The 19,995-nt window shown below is 56.5% G+C and overlaps 3 protein-coding genes across 3 annotated transcripts; 2 read left to right on the plus strand and 1 right to left on the minus strand.

Moving 5' to 3' along the window:
• The first annotated feature begins 1,419 nt into the window (after nt 1–1,419).
• On the plus strand, nt 1,420–2,544 carry ZNF524 (zinc finger protein 524). The gene has a single exon (XM_012643072.1). The coding sequence runs from the start codon at nt 1,522–1,524 to the stop codon at nt 2,305–2,307; it is 786 nt and encodes a 261-aa protein (XP_012498526.1). The 5' UTR covers nt 1,420–1,521; the 3' UTR covers nt 2,308–2,544.
• Nucleotides 2,545–4,446: 1,902 nt separating this feature from the next.
• Nucleotides 4,447–14,736, plus strand: ZNF865 (zinc finger protein 865). Its single transcript, XM_012643066.1, has 2 exons — nt 4,447–4,492; nt 10,427–14,736. Exon 2 carries the CDS (start codon nt 10,454–10,456, stop codon nt 13,631–13,633), a length of 3,180 nt encoding a protein of 1,059 aa, XP_012498520.1. The 5' UTR covers nt 4,447–4,492; nt 10,427–10,453; the 3' UTR covers nt 13,634–14,736.
• Nucleotides 14,737–16,676: 1,940 nt separating this feature from the next.
• Nucleotides 16,677–19,781, minus strand: ZNF784 (zinc finger protein 784). Its single transcript, XM_012643068.1, has 2 exons — nt 19,673–19,781; nt 16,677–18,476 (listed from the first exon to the last, which is right to left on the minus strand). Exons 1-2 carry the CDS (start codon nt 19,748–19,750, stop codon nt 17,583–17,585), a joined length of 972 nt encoding a protein of 323 aa, XP_012498522.1. The 5' UTR covers nt 19,751–19,781; the 3' UTR covers nt 16,677–17,582.
• Between the last annotated feature and the right edge of the window lie 214 nt (nt 19,782–19,995).

A 19,995-nucleotide genomic window follows, 5' to 3' on the forward strand; every position in this document is an offset into this window, starting at 1 on the left:
GCAGCCCTCACCCGCGGTCCCCACGCCGCTCATTGGCCGCCGCCCCCGCAGGGCCCGCCCCGCGCGCGGGCTGAGCCGCTTAGGGGCCGACGGGCGCGCCTGCTCGGGGGAGAGGGGAGGGAAGGGTCGAGGGTCCAAGCTCCCCCTTCCCTCCATTCCGGAGACCCGGCTTCTAGTCTAGGTTACCCCACGGGAGTGAACCATATGATCGTGGAAGGGTGGTTGCCCTTCTCTGGACCTCTGCGTCTGTGACTGTTAAAAGGGGGTTGCAGGGAGCACCTGCAGCACCTGCTCCTAGCTGCACCTGTGCCTACCCTCCGCTTTTACACCCCATTCCCAAGATCCCAGTTTTGGAGTGGGCACTGGAAAGATGATGATGGTGGTGGTGGTGGTGGTAGTTTATTGAGTGCTTACTATGCACCGGGCAGTGTGCTAGGGGCATTTTAAAGCCCCTTATCTCATTTGATTCTCCTGACAACCCTGGTATATCCATTGTACAGAGAGAGGAACTGTCTCAGAGAGGCAAATCTCTTCTAGGGTGACTTGCTAATTATAGGCAGAGCTGGATTCAAACCCAGGACTCAAAGACCAGATTTCCCCGTGTCTCTTGTGTCCATTTCTTCTCATTTCCTGGGCCACTGGAATCATCAAGACCTGGTTCAAGTCTTGGTTCTTCCACTTACGGGCAGAGGGAACTTGGGCAACTGACTTGGCTTTCCTGTGCCTCAGTTTTCCCATTTTACAAAATGGGAAGATGTACCCTTATTCAGAGGGTTGGTGTAAGGCTTAGCTACTCATATCTCCTAAAAGATTCTGTGTATGAACACTTCGTGTGTATTATCCTCATGGCATGCTTGGGTGAGTAGGTAGAACTAAGTCCCATTTTGCAAAACACTTAACTGAGGCTCAGAGAGATGAACCCCTTGCCCAAGGCCACACAGACACTAAGTGGCAGACTCAGGATCTGAACTCAGGCTCTTAACAACTCGTATATATTTCCTCACCCAGGAATCAGGGTCAAATATCACCTGGGATTGGTCCCTTTTCCAGTCCTGAACTTCTTGCCCACTTCTGTCAATCAGAAGGGAGGGACAAGAGCCTTTCGGAGGCCTCTATGGCTCTGGGGTTTGATGGGCTCTGTTTCCACCATCACATTAGTGGCCTGCACCCTCAGCTGGACTCTGTCCTCCCTAGAAGGTTTTTCTTCATTTCAGCTCATGTTGACCTTGAACTTCTAGGTCCAGGGGAAGGGTTAGTGAGGCATGGGGGGCACTTGTGGAGCTCAGGGCAGTGGCTGTTTACCAACTGGTACACAATCATCTCACTATTTTACCCACCAACATGGCTATAATTATGTGTCCAGGTGAATGTCAAGCATTCCCCAGGTCTAAAGACTTGGAGAGAGGGGACGGGCGAGGTGTTGGGGGACACAGGGGTGCTCCAGACCCTCCCAGCACTGACTCTGCCCCTCTCTCCTCTTAGCCGGCTCCAGTGCCCAGACCCAAGCCCCCCCACTGCTCAATGGACACCCCCAGCCCAGACCCGTTGCCTTCGCCTTTGCCCAGGGAGGAAGAGAAACCTCTGGCCTTACCTCCTCCTGTTCCCCGGGGCCGTCGAGGCCGACGTCCCGGGGGGGCCACCTCCTCGAATCGGACGCTCAAAGCCTCCCTCCCTCGCAAGCGGGGCCGCCCCCCCAAGTCAGGGCAGGAGCCCCCGCTGGCGCAGGGAGTGACAGCCCCAGTGGGCAGCAGTGGTGGCAGCGACCTCCTGTTGATCGATGATCAGGGTGTGCCCTATACAGTCTCTGAAGGGTCAGCGGCAGGTGGGCCTGAGGGCTCTGGCCCCAAGAAGGCCCCGCACTTCTGCCCTGTGTGCCTGCGGGCCTTCCCCTACCTCTCCGACCTAGAGCGCCACAGCATCTCGCACTCAGAGCTGAAGCCGCACCAGTGCAAGGATTGCGGCAAGACCTTCAAGCGGTCCAGCCACCTGCGGCGGCACTGCAACATCCATGCCGGCCTGCGGCCCTTCCGCTGCCCACTCTGCCCCCGCCGCTTCCGCGAGGCCGGTGAGCTGGCCCACCACCACCGCATCCACTCCGGGGAGCGTCCCTACCAGTGCCCCATCTGCCGGCTGCGCTTTACAGAGGCCAACACGCTCCGGCGCCATGCCAAACGCAAGCACCCGGAGGCCATGGGGGTACCCTTGTGTCCCCCGGACCCAGGGCCTGAACCGCCGTGGGATGACGAGGGCATCCCAGCCACAGCAGGGGCCGAGGAAGAGGAGCCGGAGGGGAAGGAGTCAGCCTGACCCACACCGCCGGCCACTGCTCCCTGGGCCAGGGCCAGGTTTAGAGTTGGCAGTTGGGCTGGTGCTGGGCCTGGGGAAGGGGGCCGGGGCACCTTTGTTTCTGAAGGTCTTCCCGTTGTGGGAGGGGGTGAAGGGCGGAGACCTAAACTTCTGGGTCCTGCTGCCTTCTGCCCGCTTCTTCCGGACTGACAGGCCCTTGGAGGCAGGGGCTCTGGAAATAAATCTCTGCCTACTGGCTTCCTGTGTGTGTTCAGTGACCGTAGCGGGATGACTTTCCTCTTCTCCCTTCAAATGTTCTTCCTCGGAATTTGAGAGGACCCCATGACGTGTGCCTCATTAGCGTGGCGCCAAAAATGATTTGAAGGAAGCCTTTTCCCCTCCCCCGTCTCCATAGGACCCCAGAGTACAGTCATCCCTTGTCCCTCGGTATACGCGGGGGATGGGTTCAACGACCCTCGCATGTACCAAGATCCACGCATACTCAAGTACAGCAGGCGGCCCTGCGGAACCCGCTTTTGTGAAAAGTCCGCCCGGGGTATTCACGGGGTTCGCATCCCGCAAACACTGTTTTCTGTATTCGTCTTTGGTTGAAAAAAATCCGCCTGTAAGTGGAATTGTGCGATTCAAACCCATATTGTTCAAGGGCCAACTGTACTCCCAGTAAATATCCAATCTTCTATGCAACGTTGAATCTTCTATGCAAAGGTGACTCTAGGTCCCGCCCCCTCCTCTCCGTCCCAGCCAAATTCCCAGAAATTGTGCGGCCAACATTTTCGCCCCATCTCTATGATCTGAGGACCCACTGGAAGGAGAAACTGAGTTGAAGATGTGAGCAGGACTAACAATTTCGGTAAGTCTTAGAGAGATAGGGGTGTGGCTTAGGGAGAGGGCGGGGCTGAGAGGGAGAGGCAAGGCTTATTGGGCTGGTTAGGCCAGAACTAGGGCGAGTCTTAGAAGGCTCAGAATTGGGGTGGGGCTTAAAGAGGTTAAGGGGTTGGCCCGCAGAAAGTGAGAGAGCAATTTATAGGGCATGGATAGAGTTTATCTGAGGGGCGGGGCTTAGAGGGGCGGGGAAACTTAGACCCGGCTATATAGATGGGACTTAACTGTTAGGAGAAGGTGCTGAGGTGTGGGCATACTGGTACTCAGGCCATGGGAAGAGAAGGCAGTATTTAAGAGAGGAGGCACTAAAGGAAGTCCCTGAGAGAGTGGAAGCCTAGCAGGAGGGACCAAATAGGACTGGGCTTAGATGCTTGGCGTGGGACTGAGTTGGCAGCGAGGTTTATAGAGATTATACGAGAGGGCAATGTAAAGTGTGGTAAAGCTGTGATTCTCGAAATCAGCATGCATCAGAATCGACTGAAGGGTATTTCAAACGTGGATCCCTAGGCCCCACCAGCATGGTTTCTGTTCAGTACGTCTGGGCCACGGAGCCAGATAGGATATTGATGCCGCTGGCCTCTGAACTGTACTTCAGAAATCAGAAGCACTGATTTAAGGGAATGCTTTAGAGGTACGAGGCAGAACTATCCCATAAATGTTATGAGGTGCAGCTTAAATGTGGGTGGAAGGGCGGGGCTTAAGTGCAAGGGGCGTGGCTCAGCCTAAGTAACTTTGAGAGGCGGGGCTTGGAAGAAAGAGGCACGGCTGAGGGCCTCCCTCCCTAGGAGAGGGAGAAAAACAGGAGAAACTGCGTGACGGTGGGGAGCAGAGGACGCATTTTGAGGCGACAGGCGGAGCTTACAATAAGTAAGCTCTGAAATAAGCGTGATACAGAATAAGGGGGCGGGGCTTACGTGAGAGCCTGAGCCAGAGGTGTGGCTTAACCGGATGTCCGGAGCGAGTGGGCGTGCCCTAAGAAGAGGCGGGCACACAGGACGCAGGCGTACTTGGCTCAGCTCGCTCGCCGGAAGTGGCCTTGGGCTTCCCCTGCCCGCGTCCCGAGCGAATGCGCAGGCGCACTTCCCCTCTCGGGCGCCGCCACCGCCTCCTCTTTCCGATCCTCCACGCCGGCGCCTGGGGAACAGACGCAACTTCCGCTTCCGGGCGGGCTGGCAGGCGGGCGGCGCGGGGCTGCCGGGGAGGGGGGAGGGGGCGGCACTTCCGGTCGGGCCCTCGGGTCTCCCCGGAGCGGCGGCGCCTTCTCCGCCTTCTCGGCCTCCTCCCGGCGGAGACCCCGGCGCCGGTGAGTGACGGGGAGCCTGGCCCGGGGGCCCGGGAGCAGCGGGGGCGGGGGGCCCCGGCCTGGCCAGCTCTGGTTCCCAGAACGTCCCCCCACCCACAGAATGTCAGTGCTTCTCCCGCCAGGCCCTTGCCAGGGGACCCCCAATCACTGCTCCCCGATAAGACCATTCCAGATATCTCCTCCATGAACACCCCCAGATAGGACGCCTGCCAAAGCGCTTTCATTCGTGGCGATCGCCTAAACTGCTCCCAGGGCCCCCAACTAGTGCTTTCTCTTAGGATCCCTTCCACATAACACCCCTCATTGCTTTCTCCAGGACAGCCCCCCAAACGCCATCAGCATTGTCCCCCTCCCCGTGTAGGGCAGCTGCTCGTGAACTATTAGCATCCCCTGTAAGATTACCTCCAGAGTGTTGCATTAATGCTCTGCAGCAGAGCTGCCACCCATTCTCTGTCCATACACAGCACCTCCCCCAAGCTCCTAACCACACCTCCCCTGAATGCCCCCTTCGTTGGTGTAAAAATACTTCTATTCTGGTCAGCACCAGGAATGCCGTTTTTCCTCCTGCAAACCCCCCAATGATTCTTCTTAAGAATACCCTTTTCAGAGCCACTCGCCCCCATGGAACAGCTCCCTCTAGAGTTCATTCACACACACACACACACACACACACACACACACACACACACGCACACACGCACACACAAACACACGCTCTGCCCCTTCAGGTAGAAATACCTGCCTGCTTAGCTCCAGGCTCCCATGAAATACTCCTGCCCCACCTCCCACTCCATCCTCACCCTGGTCAGCTCCTGTCTCCATTACTTCTGCCACGGAACAGTGCCGCGCGTGAGGCTCTGAGGCTTTCCCTCTCAGAATGTTCCTCCTCCCTTGGCATTATCAACTCTTGTCCTGACCTGCCGCTTTTCACCCAGCTGTCGTGCCATCACCCCGGACTCCTTATTGAACACGCTTAGCTTCACTAGGGTGTGACCTCTTTTTTCTTAGGCATTCATTCTTCACTGAATGAATATTCACTGTTCTAGCTGCAGGGCATACAGCCATGAAGGAGAGAAAGATGCACACAGTTCTTTCTTCTTCTGGGATTTTACTGTTTAGTTGAGGAGGCAGATCAGAAACGAGTAAATAAATAAGATAAATGCTGTTCTGTGGGGTTCTCTGAGAGGCTGATGAGTTACTTCGATGTGAAACCTCAATTACAAGAGATAACTTAGCCACACAAACATCTGGGTGACTAGACAGAGGAAACAGCATGCGCAAAGGCCCTGAGGTGGCCATGATTGTGGTGAGTGGAGGAGCAGCAAGAGAGGCCAGTGAGGATGGAGTGGAAGAACTGAAGGGAAGAACAAGAGGGGGGAAGTTTTGGTCTCAAAGGGCCTTGGAGGTGAGGACATTGGGATAAATTATCTGGCCTTTATCAGCTCTACCAAGCCTAGAATGTTCTTCATCCTCTACCACATTCATTCATATGTTCCTTCATAAACACTTGTTCAACTACTGTTTAATGAGCAGCTACTTCACACTGGGGATACAATAGAGAACAAAATAGATAATCATGGTGGGTCCCAGGGATAGAGAGTGAACAAAGGAGGTAACAATCATTGCCTTCATGGAGCTGACCCTCTGGATAGAGAGACCAACAGAAAACAAGGCAAAGAAGTAGAAGATGTGGCATCACAGTTGATGATGATGAGCGGTGAAGAGAGAAATGAAGTAGGATGAGGGAGGTCAGGAGCGTGGGCCTGGGCGACTGGTAACAGTGGTCACTGAGAGCCTCACTCAGAAGACAGTTGAGCAAAGATGGGAAGGAGGTGAAAGAGTGAGCAAGGTGGATACCTGTGAGTCAGAGCACTTCGGGCAGAAGCAACAGCCAGTGCAAAGGCCCTGGGGCAGGAATGGAGCTGGCACATTGGGGGAGCAGCCAGGAGACTGGACTGTATAGGTCATTGTAAGGACTTTGGCTTTTACTTTGAGATGGGGTCACTTCAGGGTTTTGAGCAGAGGAAGGACATGGTTTGGCCTTAGTCCTCCTGTCAGTAAAATGGGAATAACAGTAATACTTATTTTATGAGTTCATTGTGAAGTTTGAATGGGACAAGCCACATAAGACACCTAGCACAATGCTTGTTAGAGTTCAGCAGGTGTCAGTGGCTTCTCCTGATACTAGGTCAAGCCAAGAGACTTGGTATTAGGTAGCAGGGAGGTGGGTGGAGCAATGCATATTTCTGTATAAGGTGGAACGGGGCATCTTCCTTCATTTTGCAGGGTGAAATCTGGAAAGACAGCATGGGGTAGTGGGTAAGAGCATGGACTCTGCAGCCCTACAGTCTGTCGTCAACTCCTGACATTTGTTGGCAGTGTGACTTTGGAAGATTAATTGACCTGCCTGGCCCTCAGTTTCTTCCTTTGTATTTCAGAGTCAATAACTGTAACCATCTTGTAGGGTTGTTGGGAGGATTCCTTGAGTCAACACATGTAAAAGATTTAAAAGTACTTGGCTTATAGATATCACTCAATGTTGTATATTATTTTATGTTACTGTTATTGTTATTAACAGACTAGAATTTCATCACAGGCAGCTTTGTTGCAGCAGAATAGCCCACAGGTCCTGCCATCTGAAAGACCTGGAGGCAAATACCTGCTTTCCCCTTTACTGGCTATATGACCGTGGAGGAATAACTTCTCCCTTCTGTTGCTCAGTTTCCCCACTCATAAAATGGTACCAGTCATGGTACAGGACCATTGTGAGGCATCCAGACAATGGTAAATGCCAAAGTGGTTGAGCAATAAACAAGCGTTGTTAAGATGGTTGCTGTGGGACTTCTGCCCTTTGGTGGAGGAATCTCTTCCCATCATGTTTCTCTCTACATAAAACCCTCCTGTGAAAACTCTCTGTAAAAAGACACCAGTTTAAGGATTGAATACCCTGAGAGGAAATGTCTCAGATTTCCCAGTGGAAATTGTCATGAGCCTGATCAGTTCTGTCCCCCATTACTGTACCCCCTTCAGCATCTGTACACCCTGACCCCAGAATTCCTCTTTCTAGGGACACCCTCTGCATGTTAGTTCCATCTCTGCTATATGTCCCCCTCCCTCCCTTCCTCTGGGGGTCTGGCCATCTCAGTCTCATCCCTTCACTCATCTCACAAATATTTATTAATAAAGGCATTCACAGCTATACATTTCCCTCTGAGCACTGCGTTGGCTGCATCTCCTCAGCTGTGTTGTGTTTTCATTTTCATTCATCACAAAGTATTTTCAAATTTATAATTTCTTCGTGGATCCATTGGTGATTTAGAAAGGTGGTGTCTCATTTTTACATATCAGCAAATATTTGTCCAGCCAGGTGCTGTGCTAAGTGCTGAGAGCACATTGCCAAACAAGACGGGCCAAGTGCTTGCTTTCTTAATGAGGGGCCAGACAATAAACACACAGCAGAGGAATACATAGTAAGTCGGTGGCAGGAACTGTGCTGAAAAAAAATGCAGATGCATGAGGAACTAGAGAGTGCTGGGGTCGGGGAGTGCTGAGTAGCAACCTGAAAGAGGCTGGGGAGGGAGGCTTATTGAAATTGGTGAAGAAAGTTCCAGGCCAAGGAGACAGTAACACCCCCCCACCCACAGACACACCAGGCCACTTGTATAAACACCCCTCATAACCCAGAGAGCACCCTGAAGTAAGGCTCCTACTCACAGTTCCACCCCGCCTTCCTTCCCTCAGGGAACAGCCCTGGTAAAGCACTCTGTGGGGGGAAGGGGGAATGGGGTTCAATTCCACCGATCCAGATGAACCTGGGCAAGTCACTTGGCCTCTCTGTGCCTCAGTGTTCTTATTTGTCCAGTGGAGGTGACAACTGTCTCTGTTTCATGCAGTTGTAGGTATTCGGTGAGTTAATACGTCCAACATACTTAGAACGGTGGCCAGCTTGTAGGACATGCCCAGTGAATGATAACTGTTATTAGTATGTGCTCTAACAGGTAAGGCAGGGCAGTGGCTTCTTCCCCAAAACATCTTTACTCCCTCCCCCATCGCACACAAATCACTCCTCTACTCCCTGCATCCGTATCCCATGTGCTTTCTGCCCCAGCCACTCGATCCCCTCCAGAGTTGTCTCCCCAACTTAGGTTCTACCCGTAGTCTTTCAGTTCCCACCCCGGCCATGCCTCTGCTCTCTCCGGAGGTCAGATTAAATGGAGGGGGTGTGAAGGGCATGGGATGTTGAGTCCTGTCCAAGGACAAGGACACCCAGGGCTGGAGACTAAAAATATCTAACTCCGGGATGGGGATGGGGGTGGGGGCAGAGGAGACACTCAGTGCTCACCTGTGAGAGAGCACAAGCTGGTCGGATAGAGGATGAAGGGCCTGGGCCTCGACAGGCCCCCGGACCCCCACAGTGGGCTGGGCACAGAGCCAGGCAGGTCCCCAGTGAGGAGGGATGATGGATGAGAAGCAGGCCAGACCCCACGGGCCCTTCTCCCATTGGCTCTGCACCGACTGCATGGAGGCATTTCCCGAGGCTGCTGAGTGGGTCTAAGAACTTGGGATCAATTACAGGAGCTGAGGTTCTGGTAGGGGAAGGAGGGGTACAGACATAGAGCTACAATCTAGTATGAAAAGTACTCTAAAGAGGGTGCCAGAGAGTGACTCCTGGTGTGGAGGGGTCAGGAGAAGCCCCCCAGAGGCAAGGACAGGAACGCAAGTTCCCTGGGTTTCTGCTGCTGGGTTCAGCCCAGGTGTGTGATGTCGTGGATGGTACAGACAGCTCGGGGGATCGAATACGCTCTGCTGATGCATGCGTCTCATTACTTTACATTTCAATCCCCTCGATACTTCCTACAGCGTAGGGGTGATCACCCCATTTTAAATATGGAGACAGTTTGGATCTTAGCTGAGATGGGATTTGAACCCAAGTATTTCAAAGCCCAGGGTCTCTGTGTCTTCTGTTTTATCAGGCTGCCTTCTGACTAAGTGCCAGCCCCCTTGCTGTAATTTATTTCTCCCAGGCAAGCAGATTCTCCTTTCCACCTTGTATTGAAAGCGTGCACTCACCATCCCCCACCCCCACTGACGTTTTTCCAGTTCTCTTGGCTTGTCCTGACTTCCCTATTTCTACTAGCAGTAGTGATAGTAATAACAATATAATACCTTCTATTTAGTGAGCGCTTAACAGAGCGTCAGGGACAATCCACCTTCGGAGCCTTATGCGTAATAACTTTTTGAATCCTCACAACAACCTTCTGAAGTAGGCATGTGTTTTGTCATCCCCATTTGTCGATGAAGCAAGGAAAGCACAGAGAGGTTCACTAACTTGCCCACGGTCACACAGCTAGAAAGTGGCAGGGCTTAGATTTGAACCTGGCATTCTGGCTCCAGAGTCCACTTTCTTAATCTCTCTGATGGAAATTATTATTATCCTCATTTTATAGGGATAAAACCTGAGGGGATGAGAACGGAGGGCTGGTTTGTGTATGTGTGTGTGTGGGGGGGGTGGGGCGAGAGTTCAGGGAGACAGGGAGACACAAAAGGCCTGGGTTTGAACAGAGAACTGAGACCAGAGGCAGCCAGGGGGGAGTTTGGGAGTCCAAGAAGCAGAGAAAGTAGATGGCCTGCAGGTGGCATGGAGGAGGGGGTCTGGGGGTGGACAGAGAAGCTGTGTCAGGACCCCAGAAAAGATGGGGAGTGAGCGGTGGAAGGAGTTGGAGAGATGAGGCAGATGGGGGTGGGGGGGAGCCGTGGGGTTGGGGACACGGAGAGGGAAGGAGACGGTGAGGAGGAGCGAAGCGGAAACGGACTGGAAGCCCGGCCCTGGCAGATGGGCAGGGGGCGATCCAGCAAGAGGATGGACCCGAGTCTTGGCACACAGCTCCCCTTGCCTGCTGGCCCACGTCCTTAGCCCTGTCCTCTTCTTCACAGGGTCTCCTGTCTGCCCACCCGTCGGAGATGGAGGCAAACCCAGCAGGCGGTGGCGCCGGGGGTGGCGCAAACAGTGGCCTAGGGGGCGAGGACGGGGTCCACTTCCAGAGCTACCCCTTTGACTTCCTGGAGTTCCTCAACCACCAGCGCTTCGAGCCCGTGGAACTGTACGGGGAACACGCCAAGGCCGTGGCGGCCCTGCCCTGCGCCCCTGGCCCCCCGCCCCAGCCCCCACCCCAGCCCCCTCCGCCCCAGTATGACTACCCACCCCAGTCGACCTTCAAGCCCAAGGCAGAGGCACCTTCCTCGTCTTCGTCATCTTCCTCCTCTTCCTCTTCCTCGTCGTCGTCGTCCTCCTCCTCTTCCCAAGCCAAGAAGCCTGATCCGCCCCTGCCGCCCGCCTTCGGGCCGCCCCCGCCCCCCCTCTTTGATGCTGCCTTCCCTGCCCCGCAGTGGGGCATCGTTGACCTCTCGGGACACCAGCACCTGTTTGGGAACCTGAAACGAGGAGGGCCCGCATCTGGGCCGGGGGTGACACCAGGGCTGGGCGCACCCACAGGGGCCCCCGGGCAGCTTCCCGCCCCCTCGCAGACCCCACCGGGACCCGCCGCAGGGGCTGCCTGCGACCCAAGCAAGGACGACAAGGGCTACTTCCGCAGGCTGAAGTACCTGATGGAGAGGCGCTTCCCCTGCGGCGTGTGCCAGAAATCCTTCAAGCAGTCCTCGCACCTGGTTCAGCACATGCTCGTGCACTCGGGAGAGAGGCCCTACGAATGCGGCGTCTGCGGCCGCACCTACAACCACGTGTCCAGCCTCATCCGCCACCGCCGCTGCCACAAGGATGTGCCACCAGCTGCCGGGGGCCCACCCCAGCCCGGTCCTCCACTTCCGCCGCTGGGCCTCCCTGCGCCCACGGCCACCGCTGCGGCTGCCGCCCCCACCACTGTTTCCTCCGGCCCTCCAGCCGCGCCCACGGCGCCTGCCCCCTCCGCGGACGCGAACGCCGTCCCCGCTGCCCCTGCTGGTGTCGGGGTGCCCCCTCCGGCGTCCGGGGGCGGCGAGGGCCCGTTCGCCTGCCCACTCTGCTGGAAGGTTTTCAAGAAGCCCAGCCACCTCCACCAGCACCAGATCATCCACACGGGCGAGAAGCCCTTTTCCTGCTCTGTGTGCAGCAAGAGCTTCAACCGCAGGGAGAGCCTCAAGCGGCACGTGAAGACGCACTCCGCAGACCTCCTGCGCCTGCCCTGCGGCATCTGCGGGAAGGCCTTCCGCGACGCCTCCTACCTCCTCAAGCACCAGGCGGCACATGCCGGGGCGGGAACCGGGGGCCCTCGGCCAGTGTACCCTTGCGACCTATGCGGCAAGTCCTACTCGGCGCCGCAGAGCCTGCTCCGGCACAAGGCTGCCCATGCCCCGACCGCTGCCGCCGCCCCCGCTGACGCACCCAAGGACGGGGCGGCCTCAGTCCCGCAGCCCCCGCCCACCTTTCCCCCGGGCCCTTATCTCCTTCCCCCTGACCCTTCTGCCACAGATAGCGAGAAGGCTGCTGCCGCCGCAGCGGCCGTAGTGTACGGTGCGGTGCCCGTCCCGCTCCTGGGGGCGCACCCGCTGCTGCTCGGCGGGGCCGGGACCAGCGGGGCGGGAGGCTCTGGCGCCAGTGTCCCTGGAAAGACGTTCTGCTGCGGCATCTGTGGGCGCGGCTTCGGGCGCCGTGAGACCCTGAAGCGCCACGAGCGCATCCACACTGGCGAGAAGCCCCACCAGTGCCCCGTGTGCGGGAAGCGCTTCCGTGAGTCCTTCCACTTGAGCAAGCACCACGTGGTGCACACGCGTGAGCGGCCCTACAAGTGCGAGCTCTGCGGCAAGGTCTTCGGCTACCCGCAGAGCCTCACCCGCCACCGCCAGGTGCACCGGCTCCAGCTGCCCTGCGCCCTGGCCGGGGCTGCCGGGCTCCCGGCCACCCAGGGCACGCCGGGGGCCTGTGGGCCTGGGGCCTCAGCCGGGTCCTCAGGGCCCACCGATGGGCTGAGCTACGCCTGCTCGGACTGTGGCGAGCACTTCCCAGATCTCTTTCACGTCATGAGCCACAAGGAGGCCCACATGTCCGAGAAGCCATACGGCTGCGACGCCTGTGGCAAGACCTTCGGCTTCATCGAGAACCTCATGTGGCACAAGCTGGTCCACCAGGCTGCCCCTGAGCGCCTGCTGCCTCCCACGCCCGGCGGCCCCCAGGCCCCGGATGGCTCCAGTGGCACCGACGCGGCCAGCGTGCTGGACAACGGGTTGGCCGGAGAGGTGGGGGCGGCCGTGGCGGCTCTGGCAGGGGTGTCTGGGGGCGAAGATGCAGGCGGGGCGGCGGTGGCAGGTGCCGGCGGGGCTGCCAGTTCAGGCCCCGAGCGTTTCAGCTGTGCTACATGCGGCCAGAGCTTCAAGCACTTCCTGGGCCTTGTGACTCACAAGTACGTGCACCTGGTGCGACGGACCCTGGGCTGCGGCCTCTGCGGCCAGAGCTTTGCCGGCGCCTACGACCTGCTCCTGCACCGCCGCAGCCACCGGCAGAAGCGGGGCTTCCGCTGCCCCGTGTGCGGGAAGCGCTTCTGGGAGGCAGCCCTGCTGATGCGCCACCAGCGCTGCCACACGGAACAGCGGCCCTACCGGTGCGGCGTGTGCGGTCGCGGCTTCCTGCGCTCCTGGTACCTGCGGCAGCACCGCGTGGTGCACACCGGCGAGCGGGCCTTCAAGTGTGGCGTGTGCGCCAAGCGCTTTGCGCAGTCGTCCAGCCTGGCGGAGCACCGGCGGCTGCACGCCGTGGCCCGGCCTCAGCGCTGCGGTGCCTGCGGCAAGACCTTCCGCTACCGCTCCAACCTGCTGGAGCACCAGCGGCTGCACCTGGGTGAGCGCGCCTACCGCTGCGAGCACTGCGGCAAGGGCTTCTTCTATCTGAGCTCCGTGCTGCGACACCAGCGCGCCCATGAGCCGCCGAGGCCGGAGCTCCGCTGCCCCGCCTGCCTCAAGGCCTTCAAGGATCCGGGCTACTTCCGTAAGCACCTGGCGGCCCACCAGGGCGGCCGGCCCTTCCGCTGCTCCTCCTGCGGCGAGGGCTTCGCCAACACCTACGGCCTCAAGAAACACCGCCTGGCACACAAGGCCGAGGGCCTCGGGGGCCCTGGAGCAGGGGCAGGCACCTTGGCTGGGAAGGATGCCTGAGCGCGGGTTTCCCATCCGCCACTCCAATCAGATGCCCTTCTCGACTCCCCGCTCCCGGGCTGCTGATGAGTCTCTCCCCCTCCTCGCTGTTGTCCCATCCTTCGGGACTCGGATGGACTATCCTCCTCCAGGCCCATGCCCTACAAACTCAAGACTGAATCACTCCCACCCTGGACCTCTCCGCCCTCCCCTCATCCCATCAGACACTGAACTTGATCCTCCGTCCGACCCTCCTTTGTAACCCTCATCGGCCCCTCCAGCAGCATTCTGCCCCCAACAAGCTTTGGTGGAGATGGGTCCGAACTGCCCCTCCCCCTTCCTTGGGAATCTGGCCGGACAGTGGAATACTAGCAGAGTTGGGAGGGCACAAGGGGGGTGGTTTGGTGCTCTTTTGGATTGTGGGGGTGGGGGTGGGGGCGGGTGGCAGACGCGGCTTGTACGGAGCGGAGAATAATAAATCTTATCAACAGGGTCACTGGAGTCCATCCTTGTATCCCAGGGAGAGTGGGGAGTAAGGGGTGGTAAAACGTGGTAGAACACAAGGTTAAGGGCTTATGTTTCCCCTGGGATTTTGGTTCTCTGGCACCTTTGCCTCACACGCTCTTACTCGAGAGAGATTTTCCGAGGTTTGACCCGATTCCAAGCATTAGGCTGTGAGTTGGGCAAATGGACATGAACGAGACAGGTAAGTCTTTGCACTTAGGAACAGATGTAAGGTGCCTCAATCCCTTCCCCTTTGTGATGCTTTCAGCATTTGTTCACTCAGCCACCATTCCCTGAAAGCCTCCTGACTGCAGGTCTTGGTCTGGGCGCTGGGGAAACAGAAGAACTGGACGTGCCCCTCAGCTTCAAGTAAGAGGCCACTGCTGTATTGCAGCCTCATGCAGACTGGAGTTTATTATACAGTTTGCATATAGGACCTGCCCCTCCAGGATAATGATTTGGGAGATTCAAAAGGCCATTCAGAGCTCTCATTTCGGTTCTCAGAACAGTGCGGTATGTGCCTGGCAATATGCATTTACTTATCATTTGTCACAAGAAGGGCCTGGGGTCCTGGAGAACAAAGGAGCTTCAAGGACACCCAGCAAATCCACAGAATTTGGACTTCATTCCCAGGGTCCCTCAATACTGGAACTGGAAGATGAAACTGGGTCAGAGGGCGCTGCCTGGGTGAGTCCAGCTGGCCACCATGTTCTAATGCTGAAGACCCAGCATGAGACAGACTTTGTGCTAATGCTCCAGGGCTCAAAAGTGACATGGAAGTGGAGCATCACAATACAAGGAGCATGGAAATATTACTGGAGGCTCAGTGAGCACAGAGAAGTCACCTTATCAGATGGGGGTAGGGGGCTAGAAATGCTTCCTGGGGGAGAAAATGATGCCTGAATGATGACATAAAGCTACAGTAACTTGCTGGGTAAAGAAGTGGGCAGAGATTTCCACGTGAAAAGTTTAGTTTGTTGAACTAAACCCAGCTATTCTGGAGAATTTCAGATTAGTATGTCTGGAGGTTGAGTTGTGTGTGTGTGTAGGGAGCTGGATCCCAAAGTGTCTAGAATTCCAAGCTGTGGCGCTTGCGTGATTTTTTTTTTTTTTTTTTTGAGACAGAGTCTCACTCTTTTCCCCGGGCTAGAGTGAGTGCCGTGGCATCAGCCTAGCTCACAGCAACCTCAAACTCCTGGGCTCAAGCGATCCTACTGCCTCAGCCTCCCGAGTAGCTGGGACTACAGGCATGCGCCACCATGCCCGGCTAATTTTTTCTATATATTTTTAGTTGTCCAATTAATTTCTTTCTATTTTTAGTAGAGACGGGGTCTCACTCTTGCTCAGGCTGGTTTCGAACTCCTGAGCTCAAACAATCCACCTGCCTCGGCCTCCCAGAGTGCTAGGATTACAGACGTGAGCCACCACGCCCGGCCACTTGTGTGATTTTATAGGATAAAGCATGGAAACTGGCAGCTGCTGGGCTGGATAGGGCGACCAACACATTTTATCTACTCTGTGTATTTTTTAAAAATGAAATTTGACTTAAATGCCAACACTGGGAAATCAAAAGGTTTTACATGATGTGGACTAATGGAACTTCTGAAAAATTTAGAAGATCTAGAAACGCAAGCTGCATCCCCCCCGAGATCTAAGTAGCCATTACCCTCTTCCAATGGGGCATTCAGTCGCCAATTTGCCACCAACCCCACCACTTTTCACTGAATCTCAACACTGAGCTCAAGTGTCAGTAGCCATATTTCACCTCACTGGTGTTTTCCCCTTGAACCTGACCATTACTCACTCATTTACATTTCCACTCAGCTCCTGTAGGCATTCACGTTTGTGAACTCTTCTTAAAGCCACAAAGAGCTGTGGGTTGGTGACAACGACCCGTGTGGCTGCAGTATGCAGAGTGGAGCAGGCTGCTGCATAGTTATCTGGATGTGAGACCACTGTTGGCTTGGTGTACAAGAGTAGTGATGATGAAAAGATACGTTCAGATTCCATAGAATAAGGGAGACTGGTAAGGGATTAGATACATGGATAAGGGACAAAGAAGGTGGAAAGAACCTGCCCGAGTTTCTGGCTTGGGTAGTGGTACCAATGGCATAGGAAACATGGACGTTTCTTTGGGGAGAAACAGAATGAGTTCTGTTCCTGTTGAGTTGTCCAAGGGTTATCTCATTGGGGATACTGGGTGAACAGAAACGTGTGCAAATCAGGGACTCTCCCTCCTCAACGAGCATGCCAATCACAGGAGTCCTTTCATTTTGCCAAACCTCCCTGACTCCCCCTCACCCCCAAGTGAACGACATAACATCTCCAAATAGCCAAAGCCTATTCACCCCCATTCTAAAGATGAGGAAACAGAGGTTTGGAGAGAGGTATGATACAATTCACTGCTGGTGGCAAGACCAAAATGTGGCCCCTCTTCCCCCACCTCCCCCAAACAGACACCAGAATACAAGACTGACATAAACCCTTCAGAAGGTCCTTTAATAGAAACAGAACTGGAGGTTTCCCACCTCCAGCTCCCAAGTCCTCTCACCCCTGGCCATGTCACCCCGCCATGTCACCATTAGCCAGCCTTTCCTAGGGATTGCCTGGGCCTAGGCGGCAAGCTGTTTGCTTCAAACTGGGAGTGGAGGCAATTAGAGAAACCCGAGGCTACTTTGTAGAAGTGCGGGACCACAGGCTCTGAGCCTACAGCATTGGGAGGGGGATATTAGGTAGCTGCTTGCTGTGTTCTCAGTTGCCTCCAAAGGAGAGTCTGGATGGGTTATGGAGGGACCACCATGGGGGCGAGGGTAGCCACTCTTGGAGTCAAGACCCTATGGTCAGGCTTACATCCTTGAGGCTCAAGTGCTCTCAGCTATGACTTGGGGACCCTCTGGCTTTGAGGTGATGTGACCCCAGAGTCTCTTTACAGATGACCTGGTGGGTGTCTTCTGCCTGAGGGCGGGTAGGCGTCCCAGGTGCAGTGCAATCCAGTGAGGTAGGCAAAAGTTTCCATCCTAGTCCACTCTAGGGAGCCCCCAAGAAAGCCCAGCGTTCTCCAGAAGGACCGGACCAGGACCACTATGGTGGACCCAGATGCTCCCCCTCTGCAGTGCCCAGACTCTGTTGGGACAGGCTGTGTCTTGCAGAAGGATAACCCAAGAACAAGGCAAATAGGGCAGAGGAATCCAGCCCATGGCCCTTGCATTTAGCCGGGCACCCACAAGACATTATCTGTCCCTTTCTCTGAGTCTCCCGGAGGTGCTGTGTGGGTCTGTGGGAGTCCGGAACCTGGTTCTCGCCCTCTGCTCTCCAACGGTAGCTGCTCATGGCTATTCCCATTTAGCTGTCACGTCGTCTCTCCCCCAATCTCCTCTCTTCTGTCCCCTGCCTCCTTTTCGCCATCCCCAGCCCCTTGCAGTCTACCTACGGCGATGTTAACTCCCTCACGGCCGGCTCTCCCAGCCTACTGATCAACCTCCACCTTCACCTTCCCTGTCTCCCCGCCTCCCTCTTCCAGAGTGTTCCCTGCCCCACACCCACTCCCAGACCCCTCAGCCACCGATGACCCCAGCTGGCCTCCAGAGTCTCCCAACCCAGGCCCCGGCCCGTGGAAATGGGTGCGCTGGTGCTTGCGGAAGTTGGAGGAGTTGTTAAAAGTGCGATCGCAGAGGCTGCAGCGGAAGGGACGCTCGCCCGTGTGGATGCGGGCGTGGCCGCTCAGCACCGAGGACTGGGTGAAGCCCTTGCCGCAGATGCCACAGTGGTAGGGCCGCTCGCCCGTGTGCACGCGCTCGTGGTCTCGCATGTCTGAGGAGCGGCGGAAAGGCTTGGCGCAGAACCTGCAGGCGAAAGGCTTCCCCACTGCCGCGCCTGCAGCCGCCGCCGCCATCACCACCTCCGACCTCTCCTGGGGCACCCCCGGCCTCTGTTCTCCAACTGCTGCCGCTTCCGGAGGCCTCCGAGAGGTCCCCGGCTCCACCCCGTGTCGGTGCTGGTGCCGGAGCAGAGGGGCCAAGGCCTTGAAGGCGCGGGGGCAGCGCGGGCAGCGGTAGGGCCGCTCCCCCGTGTGCAAGCTGTAGTGCGCGCGGAGGCTGGCGGGACCCGGGCAGCTGTGGCCGCACACATGACACCGGCTTGGGTCCCCAGCCTGTCCGCCTCCCTCGGCCCCGGCCAGGTGGCCATGTTCATGGAACAGCAGCTCGGAAACCAGCCGGAAGGCAGCTGGGCACAAGGCACAGTGAAAAGAACCTGGCTCCGGGGGCTCAGGTACCAGGGTGGTGTCGGTCACCTTCACCACCTGAATCTCGATGAGGTCACTAGCGGGTGTGGTGGGGCGGCCATCATCAGGCACCAGGACCTGGGCAGGGAGAGAAGAAAGTGGAGCCTGTGGAGCCTGTCTCAAAACCTCCCTAAATGTCCCCATTTATTAAAACATCTGGCTCCTTTGCAGCCTACTGGTCCCCTCACTTTCCAGATCCTATTCTCCGTTCTCCAGGATTCTGCTGCGTCCCCACCAACATTTCCCCTCCTGTCCAAAATACATCGTGAATCCAGCCTTTTCTCTCCTCCACCCTAGTTAAAACTCCCATCATTTCTTGCTTCCACACTGAAAAAATCTCCTGAAGGGGAGTCTCTGTTACTATTCCTACCCCCTTATAATTCACCTCCTTAGAAGAGCCTAAATGATCTTTTGAAAATGTAAACCAGATCAAGTCATTGTTCTCACTCGAAACCCTCCAGTGGCTCCGGCTGCACTTAAAACCCAAAATCATCACTGTAATATCCACCATGATCTCGCTCCTGCTTCTCTCTCTGACCTCAGAATAAATAAAGCCAGCGCCCAGCTGACTTCTCTCAACTAAATTTAGCTACCCCACCCCCACCCTATCGGCTTACTTTATTTCCTTTCTAGAACATAATACGATAAATCCCATTTATTGTCTTTCTCCCCTCACGAAACTACAAAATCCAAGAGAACACAGCCCTTGTCTGTCGTGGGCACCTCTCCTTACAGAGCCCAAGTAGGAGCTAAGTAAATGTTTGTTGACTGAATGAATATCTGCAGTTACTCTCCAATCCTGAGTGAGGGAATGTGGAGGAGGTTCCAAAGTCACCTGGAGCATCCACTTCTACCCCCAAATCCTCCCTTGGGCATTTGAGGTGCATTACTAGGACCCTTGCAGAATCATTCCCCCACCCCACAAGGGTACCCCGATTATAACCCTCCAACTTTTCAGGGTCACCTTCCCAACCTTCCACCCAAGTTCACTAGCCCTAGAATGTCTTTGAAGGCTCCTCCCCCTTATTATGCAAACCAAATCCCCGGGACCCCTCTCCCTGGACCCAAACTCGCCCCATAGGCAACACCGTCCTAATCCAGGCCCCGCCCCTACCCTCTCACCCTCCCCATAGGGTCCTCCCTAAGCCCCGCCCCTCGCTCAAGCCCGAGAAGCCCCACCCCCAGGGCCAGAGCCCTAAATAGGTTCCCCGCCCCCGCCCCGCCCCCGCCCCCTGCACTGCGACTTTCTCCCTCCTTAAGCCCCCAGCCCGCACCAGGTCCGGCGGCTCCCGGGAACGCGACTCCGGGGTCGGTGAGCTCGGACTCGGGGACTCCAGGCGCGCGGAGGCCATCTTGTGCCCAAGCCCCGCCCCCAAGGCAATGGTTGCTTTGAAAAGGGGCGGGGCTCGGGCTGCGCATAAGCTACTGGGCATGCGCACTGCAGGGCAGTGGGGGGCGTGGCGCGGCGGCGGCGGCGCGTTCCTAGGGAGGCCGAACCCCGGGCGGAGGGGGTTTGTTCCCTCTTCTGGTTACCTGTCAGTTCCCCGCGAGGGTAGTGGGGTTCTGTAACACCCCGGGGACAAATTCGGACGTCCCT

This window comes from Propithecus coquereli, unplaced genomic scaffold (genome assembly GCF_000956105.1).
Source record: "Propithecus coquereli isolate 6110/MARCELLA unplaced genomic scaffold, Pcoq_1.0 Scaffold193, whole genome shotgun sequence".
Lineage (NCBI taxonomy): Eukaryota > Metazoa > Chordata > Mammalia > Primates > Indriidae > Propithecus > Propithecus coquereli.